Source organism: Cuculus canorus, chromosome 1 (assembly GCF_017976375.1).
Source record: "Cuculus canorus isolate bCucCan1 chromosome 1, bCucCan1.pri, whole genome shotgun sequence".
Lineage (NCBI taxonomy): Eukaryota > Metazoa > Chordata > Aves > Cuculiformes > Cuculidae > Cuculus > Cuculus canorus.
Genome location: NC_071401.1, coordinates 207,903,818 through 207,920,770, shown reverse-complemented (window position 1 = coordinate 207,920,770; position 16,953 = coordinate 207,903,818). Strand labels below are relative to the sequence as shown.

At 52.3% G+C, this 16,953-nt stretch overlaps 1 protein-coding gene across 1 annotated transcript in view; it reads left to right on the top strand.

The window, feature by feature from the left end:
- The window catches only part of PPP6R2 (protein phosphatase 6 regulatory subunit 2), a 102,124-nt gene that overhangs the window by 35,645 nt on the left and 49,526 nt on the right, over positions 1 to 16,953 (top strand). Inside the window, exons 4-6 of the mRNA XM_054068806.1 lie at positions 7,083 to 7,269; positions 8,138 to 8,275; positions 15,115 to 15,180. Coding sequence (XP_053924781.1) covers positions 7,083 to 7,269; positions 8,138 to 8,275; positions 15,115 to 15,180 — 391 coding nt within the window. The remainder of the gene's footprint in view (positions 1 to 7,082; positions 7,270 to 8,137; positions 8,276 to 15,114; positions 15,181 to 16,953) is intronic.

Genomic DNA, 16,953 nt, shown 5'->3' with positions numbered 1-16,953 from the left:
GGAGGAACGCTGGGATTGGTTAGTGTTGATAAAGAAGGGACATTGAGAGGAGATCTTAGAAAGAAATGTTCTCCTGAGAGGTTGGGGAGGCCCTGGAACGGGTTGACCAGAGAAGTGGTGGCTGCCCCATCCCTGGAGAGGTTCAAGGCCAGGTTGGATGGAGCTTGGGGCAACCTTGATCCAGTGGGAGGTGTCCCTGTCCATGGCAGAGGGGTGGAATTGGATGGGCTTTGAGGTCCCTTCCAACCCAACCCATTCCATGTTTCTTCAATGGATCATTGGTCGGCCACGTGATGGTTTCCAGTTAAGGGAATGCCAGGAAATACGTTCTGTAATGACTTGGAATTTTATACGGCTGCATTTCATAGAATCGTAGAATAGTTTGGGTTGGAAGGGACCTAAAGATCATCCAGTTCCACCCCCTGCCATGAGTGGGGACATCTCCCACGGGATCAGGGGCTCCAAGCCCCATCCAACCTGGCCTTCAACACCTCCAGGGATGGGACAACCACGACTTCTCTTGGCAGCTCCCAGGAAGGAGGTTGGAATCAGGCAGAGGTTGGGCTCTGCTCGCAAGGAAGAAGTGATCGGACAAGAGGAAATGACCTCAAGTTGCACCAGGAGAGGTTTAGACTGGATGGTGGGAAGAATCTCTTGACTGAAAGAGTGGTGAAGCCCTGGCCGAGGCTGCCCAGGGCGTTGGTGGGGTCTCCATCCCTCTTGGGCTTCAAAGAACTTATGGCCGTGGCACTTTGGGACACGGGTTAGTAATCACGGTGGGGTTGGTCTGATGATTGGACCGGGTGAGCTCAGAGGTCTTTTCCAACTCTTCATTCCAGGAAGAGGGAAGCTCTGTCCGAGAGTGGTTACTCCCAAACATCCTTGCGTTTCACGTGTGGGATTATTGGCCTTTTCCTCGGCTTTCAAATGCAACGTGTGGTTTTGGCAGCTGGTGAGGAGGCACCACCAGAGGTAGACGCTGGTGGAACAGAGTCAGCCTTCGGCATCGCCGTCCCTGTGCTGATGTGGTAGAAGAACTCTTGTGGTGGGAAGCAAACAGCCTCCTTCACCCATCTCTTCATCAGCAGGTGGCATTTTGTCCTCTTCCTCTTCCCGGTTGTGGTGGTGGCACCATGGTTACCAACCCCTAGACAGGCAAGGAGGCTTTGGTGGCCACGAAAGCTACGTGGTGGCCCACTTGCCAGCTGGGCTTTAAGGAGTAGTGTTTGGAAATGCTTCCCATGCCGTAGGCAAACGAAGCTGAGGAGCATTTCAAAGCGTGGTGGAGCACCGGAGAGGGGAAGGGAGGGGTTAAGCTGCTTAGAAACCGTGGGAGCTTTTGGAATAAATAAAGGCTGAGCAGGAAGAGTGGACTCCATCTAAATCCAAGTGGAATCCAAGTTTTGGCTCTTAAGAATGGATTATGAAAGGTTTTAAAGTGGAACAGGGATGAAACTCGATAGGTTTGGAAGGACACACAGCTCTGAACGGTGTACGCTGTGGGAATGGAATCATCAGAATGGTTCCTTCTTGAAAACATCAAGGGTGGAAGTTCCCAAAGTTCAGGAGGGAAACTGCCAAGAGGAAAAGTGAGCAGTAAATCCCTGTCTTAAAGCTGAGCGACCACGTGGAGAATTCAGGCCATGGAAGAAGCGCGTGAGCTGTTTGCACCGCGATATCTGGTGGTGATGGACCCGTTGAGATGCCGGCAGGAGTGTCTCAGGAGCCTGGGGAGACCCTGAAGCGAGGAGAGCCCCTTGGAGAATCATAGAATCACCAGGTTGGAAGGGACCCACTGGGTCATCGAGTCCAACCATTCCTAAGAGTCCCTGAACCATCAGCACCTCATCCATCCGTCCCTTAAACACCTCCAGGGAAGAGGACTCCACCCCCTCCCTGGGCAGCCTCTGCCAGTGCCCAATGACCCTTTCCAGGAAAAATTTTTTCCTGATGTCCAACCTGAACCTCCCCTGGTGGAGCTTGAGGCCATTCCCTCTTGTCCTGTCCCCTGTCCCTTGGCAGAAGAGCCCATCTCTCCTCTCCACAACCTCTTTTCAGGTAGTTGTAGAGAGCAATGAGGTCTCCCCTCAGCCTCCTCTTCTCCAGGCTAAACAACCCCAGCTCTCTCAGCCGCTCCTCGTAACCCTTCTTCTCCAGACCCCTCACAGCTTCATTGCTCTTCTCTGGACACCTCCAGAGCCTCAACATCCTTCTTGGAGCGATGGGGCCAGAACTGAACACAGGATTCGAGGTGTGGTCTCACCAGAGCCGAGTCCAGGAGCAGAATCATCTCCCAGGACCTGTTGGTCACACCATATCTGATCCAAGCCAAGATGCCATTGGCCTTCTTGGCCACCTGGGCCACTGCTGGCTCATCTTCAGTTGGCTGTCAACCAACACCCCCAGGTCCTTCTCCTCCAGGCAGCTTTCCAGCCACACTTCTCCTGGTCGGGAGCACTGCACAGGGTTGCTGTGCCCCAAATGCAGGACCCGGCATTCGGCCTTGTTAAACCTCGTGCCATTGGTCTCAGCCCATCTATCCAGCCTGTTCCGATCCCTTTGGAGCCTCCCAACCCTCCAGCAGATCCACGCTTCCACCCAGCTTAGTGTCATCCCCAAACTTGCTAAGGGGGCACTCAATGCCTTCATCCACGTCATCGATGAAGACATTGAAGAGGATTGGACCCAGCGCTGAGCTCTGGGGACACCACTTGGACCGGTTTCCAGCTGGAGGTAACTCCATTGACCACCACTCTCTGGGCTCGGCCACCCAACCAGTTTTCCACCCAGGAGAGTGTGCGCCTGTCCAGGCCGGAGACAGAGAGTTTCCGAAGCAGAAGGCTTCATCCAGGTCATCGATAAAGACATTGAACAGGATTGGACCCAGTTCCGAGCCCTGGGGAACCCCAGAAGAGGCAGAGCAGGAGAGTGGCTTCAGGGAATAAAGGAAACCAAGTGTCCAAGGAGAGAGGTTGGCTGTGGTGTGGAAACCTTGTGGGCTGAGATGTTCTGGCTACGGAACGGCTGAAAATGTGGCTGTGGAACACCTGGAGAGTGAAGGTCGCAAGAGCCGAGCGTCCTGTGACAACCAAGGGCTTCATTTATCCCCTTGGGAACAGGATGAGGGGAAGAGCGGCTGCAGACCTTTCTGGTGGGAAGGGACCTGGGGACGCTGGTTGACAGCAGCTGAACATGACCCAGCGTGGCCCAGGTGGCCAAGAAGGCCAACAGCATCCTGGCTTGGATCAGCCACGGTGTGGCCACCAGGAGCAGGGAAGGGATTGTCCCCCCCCCTGGACTCCAGACCTTGAATCCGGAGTTCATTTTGGGCCCCTCATTCCAAGAAGGACCTTGAGGGGCTGGAGCGCATCCAGAGAAGAGAACGGAGCTGGAGAAAGGGCTGGAGAACAAGGGGTTTGGCAGCAGCTGAGGGAGCAGAGGTTGTTTATCCTGGAGAAGAGGAGGCTGAGAGGAGACCTCATGGCTCTCTGCAACTTCCAGGAAGGAGATTGGAGCCAGGAGGAGGTCAGACTCTTCTCCTAAGGAAGAAGTGATGGGATGACAGGGAATTGGCCTCAAGTTGCACCAAGGAAAGTTTAGCCTGGATGTTAGGAAGAATTCCTTCACCAAACAGAGATGAAGCCCTGGCAGAGGCTGCTCAGGGCAGCGTTGGAGTCTCCATCTCTGGAAGGGTTCAAAGCACAGGTGGCCGTGACACTTTGGGCTATGATTTAATAGTCACGGTGGGGTTGGGTCGATGGTTGGACTGGATGAGCTTGGAGGTCTTTTCCAACCTTAATGATTCCATGATTCTATCTGCGTCACGAGGGGTTCTTAGGGATCGTGACTTCCTTCTGCGTGGAGCTGTGAGACAGCGGAAGGAAGAATAACTCTTCATCGACTCTTGAGTGCTCCAAGAAACGTAATGGCTCTAAAATCACTTTGTTGTTCTTTCTGTAATGTTCTCGGATTTAAGATCCTCCGGAGGAGCAAAAAAAAGACATAAAAGACATTACCGAGGGCTTGAGGTTTGGTGTTATGACTTCCAGGAATGGATCCACATGAAGATGAGGAGGTTGGTTAGGAAGTAAATGGTGTTATGAGAGGGGGAAAAAGCTCTTGGCTGACCTGGAAGCATTTTAGGTAGGAAATTCAGAGCTTGGATTCTGAAGGTTTGAGAAGTCCTGATGGAGAAACTGGCTCGGTTACAAACAAATAACCTCACAAATGGCTTTAAATTGGAAGGAAGAAGACTTCTCTTAGACATGAGGAAGAAATTCTTCATGATGAAGATGGGGAGACCCTGGAACAGGTTACCCAGAGAAGTTACCTTCATCCCTGGAGGTGTTGAAGGACACGTTGGATGGGGCTTTGAGCAGCTTAGGCCAGTGGGAGGTGCCTCTGGGTGGAATTGGGTGGGCTTTGAGGTCCCTTCCAACTCAAACCGTTCTTTGATTCTATGAAATCGAGGGGAGATGAATTCTAAATGAAGAAAGACGATTACTTGGGTGAGAACGTTGTTGTGATGTCGTACGGCCAAGAAGAAATAGAACCAAGTGCCGGTTGTGCGGTGAGTGATGGGCCAAGTTCTCTGCACACATGGACGGGGTCAGGACAGCTCTTTCATCCTGGGGAGGACACTGGAGTGCTCATGGACAGCCTGAGAGAGACTGTTGGTGAGCAGAGCAAGCGTATGTTCATGGGTGAAGGACAATGCTCCACTCAAAGTGATTCCACGTATGTTCTGGCAACGTTCTTGTCCTCTATTTGTCTTCACCGCGTATCGTGTAAGGACAAGGAGAACTTTCCTCGTCCAGATGGAGTTGCGATGAGTAAGTAAGCCTTAAACTGGAAGAGGTTGCCCAGAGAAGTGGTCGCTGTCCCATCCCTGGAGGTGTTGGAGGCCGGGTTGGATGTGGCTTTGAGCAACCTGATCCAGTGGGAGGTGTCCCTGCCCATGGCAGTGGGGTTGGAACCGGTTGATCTTTAAGGTCTCTTCCAACTCAAACCATTCTAAGCTGGGTGGAAGCATGGATCTGCTGGAGGGTTGGGAGGCTCCAAAGGGATCGGAACAGGCTGGAAAGATGGGCAGAAACCAATGGGATGAGGTTTAACAAGGCCAAATGCCGGGTCCTGCATTTGGGGCACAACAACCCTGTGCAGTGCTCCCGACCAGGAGAAGTGTGGCTGGAGAGCTGCACGGAGGAGAAGGACCAGGGGGTAATGGTTGACAACGACTGAAGATGAGCCAGCAGTGGCCCAGGTGGCCAAGAAGGCCAACGGCATCTTGGCTTGGATCAGAAATGGGGTCACCAGCAGGTCCAGGGAGGTGATTCTCCCTCTGTACTCAGCACTGGTGAGACCGCACCTTGAATACTGTGTTAAGTTCTGGAGCCCTCACCACAAGAAGGATGTTGAGGCTCTGGAGGTGTCCAGAGAAGAGCAATGAAGCTGTGAGGGGTCTGGAGAAGAAGGGTTACGAGGAGCGGCTGAGAGAGCTGGGGGTGTTTAGCCTCGAGAAGAGGAGGCTGAGGGGAGACCTTCTTACTCTCTACAACTGCCTGAAAGGAGGTTGTGGAGAGGAGGGAGCTGGGCTCTGCTCCCAAGAGTCAGGACAGGACAAGGGGGAATGGCCTCAAGCTCCGTCAGGGGAGGTTTAGGTTGGACATCAGGAGAAAATTCTTCACAGAAAGAGTCATCGGCACTGGAACAGCTGCCCAGGGAGGGGGTGGAGTCGCCTTCCCTGGAGGTGTTTAAGGAACGGTGGATGAAGTGCTGAGGGACATGGTTTAGGGAGTGTTAGGAATGGTTGGACTCGATGATCCAATGGGTCCTTTCCAACCTGGTGATTCTATGATTCTATAATATTAATTCTAACCATGTTTTTTACCTTTCCGGATCACAAACGTGAGCCGTTTCGAGAAGCGGTGTCTGGAAGAGCGAGAGACGAGGGCAGGAATAGGAGAAAAATTCATTACTCGGCCGAGAAATCAAAATGTGAAATTGTAAAGGAGCAAAATTATCGAAGGCAAACGTAGCAGCAGTGTCTGAAAGACGTTCATTTGACAGAAGGTTGCAGACATTCCTGAACAATTGGGACTCCGAGGGTTGGCTCCGAGTTGCTTCTCCGGAGCGTGCGCTCCTTTGCCAGGAGGTTTGGGTTGGATCCAAAGATTCTGCGCCTCAATTCCAATTCTTGCTTTAATAGAATATGGTTGATGTTTTCTTTCCGCTCAAGAATTGACGGCGATGGTACGGTAACCTATGAATCCCCGTGTCCTACACGTCACCCCCTTCAGCTTGAGGTTCATTCCATCCTCCAAACGCGCCCCCCGTTAAGAGCTTTTAAGTGGATTTAAGCGCAGTCTGAAGGCAACTGAGCTGCGTAATCCACTTGGTTGAAACCAGATGATGGTTCCTTTGGAATGCGCCGTTCCTGTCGACAACCCTCGTTTCCGTGTGTTGTTTTGATTTTCCTTGGCTTTGATGAGGACGATCCTCCTGCAGTTCGAGGGAGGGCGTTCTGCCCCTCTGTTCTTCTCTTGTGAGACCTTAGAGTGACCTTCCAGTACCCGAAAGGGGCCGAGAAGAAAGCTGGAGAGGGACTATCCATAAAGGCTTGGAGGGATAGGATGAGGGGGAACAGGGATAAACTGGAGGGGGGCAGATTTAGACTGGAAATTAGGTCGGATTTCTTCACCATGAGGGTGGTGAGACCCTGGAAGAGGTTGCCCAGAGAAGCTGTGGCTGCCCCATCCTTGGAGGTGTCCAAGGTCAGGTTGGATGGGGCCTTGGAGCAGATGTCCAAGGTCAGGTTGGATGGGGCCTTGGAGCAGATGTCCAAGGTCAGGTTGGATGGGGCCTTGGAGCAGATGTCCAAGGTCAGGTTGGATGGGACCTTGGAGCTTCTGATCCAGTGGGAGATGTCCCTGCTCATAGCAGGAGGTTGGAACCGGATGACCTTTAAGGTCCTTTCCAATCCAAACTACTCCCTGATCCTTTTTGCTTTACGACTCGAATAAGGAATGATTTCCTTGGGAATTTTCATTTCACCTCGGGTTCTCGTGGTTCTCTCTTGGCAGGTATCCCAACACAGCCTGCGAACTGCTGACCTCGGACGTGCCACAGATCAACGACAAGCTGGGAGGGGACGAAACGCTGCTGAATATCCTCTACGACTTCCTGGATCATGAACCTCCTTTGAACCCTTTGCTTGCCAGTTTCTTCAGTAAGACTATTGGGAATCTCATTGCAAGAAAAACGGAACAGGTAGTGATTAGATTTGTCCTGCTACGTCAGCACCCATTAACCCGCTAACGTTGTGTTGTGTGGCGACAGCTTTGCTACCTTCGTCATCTCGGCGTGTTCGTCGAGGCCAAAGGACCTCGCTGTGCTCTTGAGATTGAGGTGGAAATAGCTCAGAAAAGCTCTTGGATCTTTGTCTTTTTGGGGACTTTAAGCTGAAAGAGGGGAGATTGAGATGAGATCTTAGGAAGAAATGTTCTCCTGAAGGTGGGAAGGCCCTGGGACGCGTTGGCCAAAGATTGCTGCCCCATCCCTGGAGGTGTTGAAGGCCAGGTTGGATGGGGCTTGAAGCAATCTGATTCAATGGGAGGTGTCTCTGGTTGGAACTGGATTATCCTTAAATCCCTTCCAACTCAAACTATTCACGGATTGTATGATTCCATGATTGTATTTCTCCTCCCTCAACACATCGATGCGTCCCTTAATTCCTGCCCGGAATAACCACGTTCCGTAAACCACGTCTCAATCTCAAGGCAGTAAACGGGGCTTTGGGAGCGTGAGCTGAGTAAGGCTTTAGGAATTTTAGGAATTCCAAACGGATTTTCTAAGTGAAGGCCATCCGAGCTATAGCGGGATGGAAACTTCTGCAGCTGCACCATCTTCTTGACACTCATTTCTTGTCTTCTTGGGTGTCTTCGTGGAATAGAGGGAAGGAAAAAGAGCTCCAAAAGCTTTACGCGAAGCAAAAATGTTATTCCCTTCTCTTATACACTGAAGAACTTCTCAATCCAACGACTCTTCCGCATCAAAATGGGGTGATCGGGGTCAAGAGGTGAAGTGCAGGAGATCCGTGTGCTGTACCACCACCTGATCATCCCCTTTTATTTTCCAGGTGATCGCATTTTTGAGGAAAAAAGACCAGTTTATTAGCCTGGTGCTAAAGCACATCGACACGTCGGCCATGATGGACCTCCTGCTGCGCCTCATCAGCTGCGTGGAACCCGCCACCCTACGGCAGGAAGTCCTCAACGTGAGAATCCATCTCTTTTTGCTTTACGGGATGAGGAAGGAAGGGGGTTGGTTGCTTGGTTTGTGCCTTCAAGAAAGGGAATTCCTTTTCTTAGTTGTTGTGAGAGCGGAGCTGCTCTTCGGAAGGTGTTGTTTGGTTGACGCTAAAGCTTGTGTGGTGGTGGCTTTGGGTTCTTCAGTCTGGTTGGGGCTCGCGGGGCAGATAAAGGGTTTTTCGTTCCGTTCTGGAGTCCTCAGCAGAAGAAGGATATGGATCTGTTAGAGCGAGTCCAGAGGAATCCACGGAGATGATCCAAGAGCTGGAGAACTTCTCCTACCAGGACAGCCTGAGAGAGTTGGGGTTGTTGGGGCTTTGGAGAGACCTTCTGTCAGTCTTCCAGTACTGAAAGGGGCTCCCGGGAATTTGAGGAGGGACTCGGCATCGAGGAGTGCAGGAATAGGACAAGGGGAAGGATTTGAAGCTGAAAGAGAGGAGATTGAGGTGGGATCTTAGGAAGGAATGTTCTCCTGTGAGGGTGGGGAGGCCCTGGAAGAGGTGTCCTGGAGAAGTTGTGGCTTCCGCATCGCTGGAGGTGTTCAAGGCCAGGTTGGATGGGCCTTGGAGCCCCTGATCCAGTGGGAGATGTCCCTGCCCATGGCACGGGGGTGGAACTGGATGGACTTTGACTTCCCTTTCAACCCAAACCAGCCCATGATCCAATGATTTTCCCTCGTTTTCCTGGATAGCCACCACCGTTTACTCCAGCTGGTGTTTCTCTAGAGCTTTGACAAAGGAACGGTGTTGTCTTTCCCAGTGGCTGACCATTTAGGGCGGTCATTCGTTTCATTCCTCACCGTGTCTATGATTTTGGGAGATGATATCTCCTACCTCCTCCATCCCTTTCCTCGTTAATCAGCAGCTTCATCTCACACGGAGATGCTTTCACCGCTGCACAGGTAGAACAGGTTTTTCCTCCCCTCGTAGCCCGGTCTGGGTGAGGCTCCCTCATCCCTGCGTTGGTCGGGGTGAGGGAAACCAGGTTGTCTTCTTCTCAGTAAACCAGAAGAACCATGTTCTGTAGGGAAAGCTCTACTCCGGTCATTGTAGCGCCCACCAGGATTTATGAGGTCACCGAGCTTTGCCGCAACCTTCCACGTTCCATGGAGCGTTGAGCAGGTAAAGGTTCTTCATCAAGATCCTTGGTAGGTGATTCCCATTGTATCATTCCTCCTCCTGGTGTTACAGTATCTTCTGCGGTCACAGGGAAAGACGCAAATCATGGATGTTCGTTCCTCAAAGTCTTCATTTCTGGACAGGAGAGTGAGCAGTGGAGTTGGTTTGGCATCAAAATAGCGATTCCAAGAAAGGAGATGGAGAAAAAAGCCTTCCAGAGGTGGACCGGTGGGGGATAATGATGGTGGAAGGTTCGCTGGAAGGGAACGAGCTTTGCAGCAAAGGTCCAGTTGCATCCAACATTGTGAGGAGGTGGGATTGGAGAGGGATGGGACCAGGCTGGATCCATGGATGGAGGGCAGGAAGGGTCTGCAGAGGGATCTGGCCAGGCTGGATCCATGGATGGAGGCAGGAAGGCTCTGCAGAGGGATCTGGCCAGGCTGGATCCATGGATGGAGGGCAGGAAGGCTCTGCAGAGGGATCTGGCCAGGCTGGATCCATGGATGGAGGGCAGGAAGGCTCTGCAGAGGGATCTGGCCAGGCTGGATCCATGGATGGAGGCAGGAAGGCTCTGCAGAGGGATCTGGCCAGGCTGGATCCATGGATGGAGGCAGGAAGGGTCTGCAGAGGGATCTGGCCAGGCTGGATCCATGGATGGAGGCAGGAAGGGTCTCCAGAGGGATCTGGCCAGGCTGGATCCATGGATGGAGGGCAGGAAGGCTCTGCAGAGGGATCTGGCCAGGCTGGATCCATGGATGGAGGGCAGGAAGGGTCTGCAGAGGGATCTGGCCAGGCTGGATCCATGGATGGAGGCAGGAAGGGTCTGCAGAGGGATCTGGCCAGGCTGGATCCATGGATGGAGGCAGGAAGGGTCTGCAGAGGGATCTGGCCAGGCTGGATCCATGGATGGAGGGCAGGAAGGGTCTGCAGAGGGATCTGGCCAGGCTGGATCCATGGATGGAGGGCAGGAAGGCTCTGCAGAGGGATCTGGCCAGGCTGGATCCATGGATGGAGGGCAGGAAGGCTCTGCAGAGGGATCTGGCCAGGCTGGATCCATGGATGGAGGGCAGGAAGGGTCTGCAGAGGGATCTGGCCAGGCTGGATCCATGGATGGAGGCAGGAAGGGTCTGCAGAGGGATCTGGCCAGGCTGGATCCATGGGCCAACAGCCTCCTGGCTTAGATCAGCCATGTGGTGGCCACCAGGAGCAGGGAAGGGATTGTCACCCTGGACTTGGCGCTGGTGAGGCCCCACCTTGAATTCTGGGTTCAGTTTGGGCTCCTCACTCCAAGAAGGACCTTGAGGGGCTGGAGCATCCGGAGAAGGGAATGGAGCTGGGGGAGGCGCTGGAGAACAAGGGTTCTGGGAGGAGCTTGGGGGCACCTGGGGCTGTGTAGTCTGGAGAAGAGGAGGCTGAGGGGTGACCTCATCACTCTTTACATCTGCCTGAAATGAGGTTGTACCGAGGTGGGTGTTGGTCTCTTCTCTCCAGTGACAGCTGATGGGATGAGGGAATGGCCTCAAGGTGCTCCAGGGCAGGTTCAGATCAGACATCAGGAGAACTTTCTTCACCAAAAGGCTTCTCAGAGGCTGCCCAGGGCGGTGGTGGAGTCCCCATCCCTGGAGGGGTTTCAAAGATGGGAAGATGAGGTCTTCAGAGATGTGGTTTAGTAGAGGACAGGGACAGTTGGACTCGATGTTCTCCACGGCTTTTTCCAGCCAAGCAATTCTATAATTCCTTTATTCTCCATAGGGATTTGATGTCCACGTGGTTGCTTTGAGTTTGTAAGTTGGAAACTCCCGGAGAATTGCCGGAGCGACTCTTCGCCGTTGCGTTTTAGGGATCCTTAGATTGTCACAACTGGACGGTACCGAGGGCTCCGTTCTCTGCTCTGTTTTCCACCGAACGGACCTTCGGAAGTGTGTGCTGAGAGTTCTTGTCTGCCCTTTGCTCAGAGGACTTTGGCCAAGGTGGGGCTTCTCGCTCTCCTGGCACAAGCGATGACTTCCAGTGCCAGGTGGAACAGAGCCGTGGACACAGGAATTGATCCAACTGAAAACACCGCTCGTTTCAAGGACAGATTGGATGAGACTTGAAGCAACCAATGGAAGGTTTCCCAGTCCATGGGTTGGAACTGGATGGCTTTTGACGTCCCTTCCAACCCAACCCATTCTGTGATTCTATGAAACTTGAGCTCTTGGGAAGGAGCCGTACACCCAAGAGTATTGAAGGAGCTGCGGATGTCCTTTCCAAACCCCTTTCCATCATCTTCCAGAGGTCCTGGCTGACTGGGGAAGTTCCACTAGACTGGAGGCTGGCTGATGTTGTGCCCATCTACAAGAAGGGTTGCAGGGAGGATCCAGGGAACTCCAGGCCTGTCAGTCTGACCTCAGTGCCGGGGAGAGTCATGGAACAGGTGATCTTGAGTGCTACCACAAAGCACAGGCAAGAGAAGCGGGTGATCAGGCCCAGTCAACACGGCTTCACGAAAGGCAGGCCTTGCCAAACTAACCTGATCGCCTTCTATGGCAAAGTGACTCGACTACTGGGTGAGGGAAAGGTTGTGCCTGTCGTCTTCTTGGACTTGAGGAAAGCCTTTGACAGTTTCTGACAGCATTCTGCTTGAGAAAGTGTCAGCCTCTGGCCTGGACAGGCGCACACTCTCCTGGGTGGAAAACTGGTTGACACTAAGCTGGGTGGAAGCGTGGATCTGCTGGAGGGTAGGGAGGCTCCAAAGGGATCGGAACAGGCTGGAAAGATGGGCAGAAACCAATGGCACGAGGTTCAACAAGGCCAAATGCCGGGTCCTGCATTTGGGGCACAACAACCCTGTGCAGTGCTCCCGATCAGGAGAAGTGTGGCTGGAAAGCTGCCTGGAGGAGAAGGACGTGGGGGTGTTGGTTGACAGCAACTGAAGATGAGCCAGCAGTGGCCCAGGTGGCCAAGAAGGGCAATGGCATCTTGGCTTGGATCAGAAACGGTGGGACCAACAGGTCCAGGGAGGTTATTCCCCTCTGTACTCAGCACTGGTGAGACCGCACCATAAGTACTGTGTTCAGTTCTGGAGCCCTCACCACAAGAAGGATGTTGAGGCTCTGGAGGTGTCCAGAGAAGAGCAATGAAGCTGTGAGGGGTCTGGAGAAGAAGGGTTACGAGGAGCGGCTGAGGGCCATGGGGGTGTTTATCCTGGAGAAGAGGAGGCTGAGGGGAGACCTTCTTACTCTCTACAACTGCCTGAAAGGAGGTTATGGAGAGGAGGGAGCTGGGCTCTTCTCCCAAGGGACAGGGGACAGGACAAGGGGGAATGGCCTGAAGCTCCGTCAGGAGAGGTTCAGGTTGGGTATCAGGAGAAAATTCTTCCCAGAAAGAGTCATTGGGCACTGGAACAGCTGCCCAGGGAGGGGGTGGAGTCGCCTTCCCTGGAGGTGTTTAAGGAACGGGTGGATGAAGTGCTGAGGGACATGGTTTAGGGAGTGTTAGGAATGGTTGGACTCCATGATCCAATGGGTCCTTTCCAACCTGGTGATTCTGTGATTCTGTGAAAAGAGGAGAAAGGAGAAGAAGGAAAGTAGATGAAGATGAGCAGGAAGAAGGTGGTTTTCCTCTTTCTCTTGGTCTGCAATTGCGGACATCGAGGCAGCGGGAGCGGAGCACGCATGGCGTCAGGAGGAAGGGAATGGTTGTCCAAGGGCTGGCTCAGCCTCGGCAGCCTCCCCACGTGCTGGAGGAGCTGAGCTGCCGGCGAGCTTCACGCCGGTTGGAACAGCAAACCTGCCTGGTGAGCAGGTTCTTGGTTCCCTGCCGAAGGGAATCTTCCACCTCCTCTTCCGTTGGAGAGCTTCAGGCTCGAGGAGCTCCAACTCCCATGAGGAAACCTCTTCCTCCGTGGCCGTTCCCACCAAACCGTTGTGCCTGTTCCCTAAGCGCACATCTCCTGGTGGTGGAAGAGCCTTTCTGGAGTTGCCAACTTCCAACTTGGAAGTCTCCATCCTCCCAACTCCTGCATAGTTTGACTTTTCCTTCTTCCGTGCAGAATTTGGATCCGGGAAACCCTGACTGTTTCCATGGTTTCTACAGAAAAACCCTTTTGGAATTCCATTCACCTGGAATAGAAGATTACATTTTCTCTTCGCTCCAACCCAGAATTCCATCACCTGGAGCACAGCACCATGGTGGGAACACATCTGCGGTGGGAGAGAGACATTCTGTCTGCCCAGGAGAAGCACCAGCTGCTCCCTGCTGCCCACCACTGGGTTGTCCACGCCCTCTCTCTAAGGAGCTCCACATGGATTGAGGTCTCCTATGTGCCAGATGTAGTTGTCCCATCTAACTTGACCTTGAGCATCTCCAGGGATGGGGTGGGGGTATTCATGACTGCCCTGGGCAACCAGAACCAGGACCTCACCACCCTCATCGTGAAGAATTTCTTCCTAATCTCTCATCTAAATTTTCCCCCTTCCAATTTAAAGCCATTCCCCTTCGTCCTATCAACCAAACCTTTGTAGAAGTCCTTCTCCAGCTTTCCTGGAGCTCTTTCAGGTACTGGAAGGTCATTATAAGGTCTTCCTGGAGCCTTCTCTTCTCCACAACCCCAACTCTCTCAGCCTGTCCTCATAGCAGAGGTGCTCCAACCCTCTCATCATCTTTGTGGCCTTCTCCAGACCCATTCCAACAGCTCCATCTCCTTCTTACGTTGAGAACTTCAGAAGTGGACTCAGGACTCCAAATGGGGTCTCACGAGAGACTGATCTCGAGTGGTCAATATGGTCTTGACCGAAACGCATCTGGAATTTTGGGGTGAAGTCAAACGTACATCGTTTGCAATGTGACATCGGAGAGGGTGGGAGGAGATCTGAAGGAGAGTGGTTAGAGCGAAGCCGTCAAAGAGTTGACGTAAGGATTGGAGTTGAAGTTCTGTGAATGGTCAACCCAACAATGAGCTTTCAAGAGGAGAACACAGGCACGGAACCACCTTATGAAGAACTTTGAGGCAGGAGATGCCTCAGTTTCTCCATGACTCACCTGAAGGGCAATGGAAGATGATCTTGTAGAAACCTCTGGTGGCTTTTCCCTTCGGAGTGATGTTTGGTCGGTTGTTTCAAAAGCCGTTTTGGTGTTGGCCATCCAACCATTGCCTGGGATGAAGGCCGTAGGAGCTGGAGAGGGGATGCTTGGGTGGAGATAAGAAGTTGTGCTTGCAGATGAAGCTGGGGAGATGTTGGAAGGTGTCATTTGGGGCTGCTGTATGGTTTGCATATGGTCAGGAGAGGGAGATATGGTGAGAACTTGCCCAAGGAGAAGGAACCTTGGAGCAAGGAGGTGAGGGATGATAACAGCGTCATTGAGTCTGAGAAATGGTGTGGTGGAAGCAGTCACCTGAGTGTCGTAGGAGAAGACGCTGTTGATCGTGATGCTGCTTCAGATGAGACAACACTTAGGAGCGAGTTCTCCTGTGGTCTCCGAAGGTTTTCAGTTCCAAGGGCAGAGTGTGCATCTTCCGCAGATCAAAATGGGTTTGTGTCCGTGCTGGAGAGAGTCTTGGACATGTCCTAGCGCTTCGCTCATGAAGTTAAAGGAAAGGGCTTTCCCTTCTTGAGAAGCTTTGGTTCATGTAGAGCTTCCTGAAGGTCCTCGTGGTTTGGATTCTGGGATATCAACCCAATAGATTCTTTTTCCTTTCCTTCCAGTGGCTCAATGAAGCACGGATTATTCAGAGACTCGTGGAGCTCATCCATTCAAGCCAAGATGAGGACGTGAGTATGACCTTTGCCTTTGTGGGTGGTGAGTCCTGTGAGGTCCAGAAGGATCTTCCCGTCCCTTCAATAATACCTTTATTAGAAGAGACAATCTGGATGGATGGGTGTCCTCCCCTCTGGTTACCAAACTCAACACCAAAGTGGTTTGTGGTGGTTTTAATCTGGTTTGGACTTTGTTTACTACCAATTTCCTGTCTCGTTTTGTGGCGCCGGGGGTTGAGGAGGAACCTACTGCTTGAAACGCGTTGGTGGAAACCCTTTAAATCAACCGGTTTGGGTTATACGACTGCTCGCCTTTGAGTTATTGCCTTTTCCTTGTCAAGAATTCCCAGAAAACCCCTCAGCCAAGTGCTCTGGAGCAGTTTCGTGCTCCATCGTTTCACGCCGGGGTGTTGATTGCCACCCTGATGTCGAGGAGGAAAACCCTCAGGAGCACATTGATCTCCAACCACCCGGCAAGTGCCGGCAGCGAAGCCAATTGGGTTGGAATGAGGTTCTCTTGGTGTTGCGTTCACCTCAACACTACGATTCTCTTATCTCAACCCAAGTTGTATCTTCTGGTGGACTTCTTGTTGCCTCCAGCATCGTTGGCTTAGAGGTGGAAGCTGGGTCAGAGCAGAAGGTCTCACTCCAGGATGAGAATCTTTGACGAGAGACAGGCGGGATAACACCATTCATTCCTCAAAATACCGCTTGAATGGTTGGAGTTGATGTTGGGTGGATGAGGTGTTTGGGGACATCATTTAGTAGTGGACAGGAATGGTTGGAGGTGGTGTTGGGTGGATGAGGTGTTTGGGGACATCATTTAGTAGTGGACAGGAATTGTTGGAGATGATGTTGAGTGGATGAGGTGTTTGGGGACATCATTTAGTAGTGGACAGGAATGGTTGGAGTTGATGTTGGGTGGATGAGGTGTTTGGGGACATCATTTAGTAGTGGACAGGAATTGTTGGAGATGATGTTGAGTGGATGAGGTGTTTGGGGACATCATTTAGTAGTGGACAGGAATGGTTGGAGTTGATTTTGGGTGGATGAGGTGTTTGGGGACATCATTTAGTAGTGGACAGGAATGGTTGGAGTTGATGTTGGGCAGATGAGGTGTTTGGGGACATCATTTAGTAGTGGACAGGAATGGTTGGAGGTGGTGTTGAGTGGATGAGATGTTTGGGGACATCATTTAGGAGTGGACAGGAACGGTTGGAGTTGATGTTGAGTGGATGAGGTGTTTGGGGACATCATTTAGTAGTGGACAGGAATGGTTGGAGCTGATGTTGGGTGGAAGAGGTGTTTGGGGACATCATTTAGTAGTGGACAGGAATGGTTGGAGCTGATGTTGGGTGGAAGAGGTGTTTGGGGACATCATTTAGTAGTGGACAGGAATGGTTGGAGGTGGTGTTGGGTGGATGAGGTGTTTGGGGACATCATTTAGTAGTGGACGGGAATGGTTGGAGCTGATGTTGAGTGGATGAGGTGTTTGGGGACATCATTTAGTAGTGGACAGGAATGGTTGGAGTTGTTGAGGTGTTTGGGGACATCATTTAGTAGTGGACAGGAACGGTTGGAGTTGATGTTCGGTGGATGAGGTGTTTGGGGACATCATTTAGTAGTGGACAGGAACGGTTGGAGTTGTTGAGGTGTTTGGGGACATCATTTAGTAGTGGACAGGAACGGTTGGAGTTGATGTTGAGTGGATGAGGTGGTTGGGGACATCATTTAGTAGTGGACAGGAATGGTTGGAGTTGATGTTGGGTGGATGAGGTGTTTGGGGAC